Raw genomic sequence first — 2,049 nt, 5'->3', positions numbered from 1 at the left:
ACACTGAAGTGTTAAACCTTCTGTCTGTAACCTGCTGTTTACACTGAAGTGTTAAACCTTCTGTCTGTAACCTGCTGTTTACACTGAAGTGCTAAGCCTGTCTCTAACCTGCTGTTTACACTGAAGTGTTAAAGCTTCTGTCTCTAACCTGCTGTTTACACTGAAGTGTTAAAGCTTCTGTCTCTAACCTGCTGTTTACACTGAAGTGTTGAACCTCTCTAACATGTTTCTGTCTCTGGTGCTGAAGGGAAGAGCATCTACGGGGACCGTTTCCCTGATGAGAACTTCAAGCTGAAGCACTACGGGCCTGGCTGGCTCAGCATGGCCAACGCTGGGAAGGACACCAACGGCTCCCAGTTCTTCATCACCACTGTGCAGACCCCCTGGCTGGATGGCAAACATGTAGTGTTTGGAAAGGTTCTGGAGGGCATGGTGGGTGAAGAGAAACACTGGACCTGACAGAACCACAGGGTTCTGATGACAGTCTGTAGCATGAGTTAGTGTGGTTGTGATGTCATAAATTCATCATCCATTCATTTGAACTGGCTGCAGGTATCAGGTTACCAGTATCACCTGGTTTATTCAGAAAACAGCAGGAATTCACAGAAACTGCTGCCCTGAGTCCTGCAGCGTACACAGTCCTGATAATCACACAATCACTGATAATCACACAACCCCTGATAATCACACAACCCCTGATAATCACACAACCCCTGAGAATCACACAACCCCTGAGAATCACACAATCACTGAGAATCACACAGTCCTGATAATCACACAATCACTGATAATCACACAATCACTGATAATCACACAACCCCTGAGAATCACACAACCCCTGAGAATCACACAACCCCTGAGAATCACACAATCACTGAGAATCACACAATCACTGAGAATCACACAATCACTGAGAATCACACAATCACTGAGAATCACACAGTCCTGATAATCAAAGAATCACACAATCACTGAGAATCACACAACCCCTGAGAATCACACAACCCCTGAGAATCACACAATCACTGATAATCACACAATCACTGAGAATCACACAATCACTGAGAATCACACAATCACTGAGAATCACACAGTCCTGATAATCACACAATCACTGAGAATCACACAACCCCTGAGAATCACACAACCCCTGAGAATCACACAACCCCTGAGAATCACACAATCACTGAGAATCACACAATCACTGATAATCACACAATCACTGAGAATCACACAATCCTGTGTGAATGTCCTTCACTGCTGAAACTCAAATTATTCATGTTTTTTATGTATTTACTAAGGTTTTTCTATGAAAACAGGATGTGATGAAGTGATGCTGAGTTTATGCAGCCGACAGCAGAGGCCTACGGCCCACATGGGCTGCAGCCAGTGTGGGCCGCAGGCCATGACTTGACACACAGCCTGTTAACCACCACTCAGCAGAAATGCTAATTTAATATTTAAATCTGTAGAACTGGAAGTTGTACACAAGTTTAAAATCATCAGTATAGACACTCTTGACCATAGTACAAGTAATAACTTCAAATAAGTTGTCAGGATTCAGTGAAGAACATCTGGAAATATCAACATCTGTATGTGAACTACAGCTGTGTTTATTATCAGACTGAATTAGATCAGACTTAAAATCTGACTCTATACCTTTCATGTTCATGCTCGTAGTAGTAGCAGTAGTAGCAGTAGTACAGTAGCAGTAGTAGTAGTAGTAACAGTAGCAGTAGTAACAGTAGTAGTAGTACAGTAGTAGTAGTAGTAGTACAGTAGTAGCAGTAGTAGCAGTAGTAGCAGTACAGTAGCAGTAGTAGTAACAGTAGTAGCAGTAGTAGTAGTAGTAGTAGCAGTAGTAGCAGTAGTAGTAGTAGCAGTAGTAGTAGTAGTAACGGTAGTAGTAGTAGTAACGGTAGTAGTAGTAACGGTAGTAGTAGTAACGGTAGTAGTAGTAACGGTAGTAGTAGTAGTAACGGTAGTAGTAGTAGTAACGGTAGTAGTAGTAGTAACGGTAGTAGTAGTAACGGTAGTAGTAGTAACGGT

The 2,049-nt window shown here is 42.5% G+C and overlaps 1 protein-coding gene across 1 annotated transcript in view; it reads left to right on the top strand.

The window, feature by feature from the left end:
* Nucleotides 1-2,049, top strand: part of ppib (peptidylprolyl isomerase B (cyclophilin B)) — a gene marked incomplete in the record, with an annotated part of 14,924 nt that overhangs the window by 8,973 nt on the left and 3,902 nt on the right. The window contains 1 exon segment of the mRNA XM_014026988.1: nt 248-432. Within this exon segment, the coding sequence (XP_013882442.1) occupies nt 248-432 (185 nt within the window).

The sequence above is a fragment of the Austrofundulus limnaeus genome, unplaced genomic scaffold (assembly GCF_001266775.1).
Source record: "Austrofundulus limnaeus strain Quisiro unplaced genomic scaffold, Austrofundulus_limnaeus-1.0 Scaffold606, whole genome shotgun sequence".
Taxonomy (NCBI): Eukaryota; Metazoa; Chordata; class Actinopteri; order Cyprinodontiformes; family Rivulidae; genus Austrofundulus; species Austrofundulus limnaeus.
This window is presented reverse-complemented; position numbering and strand designations above follow the sequence as displayed.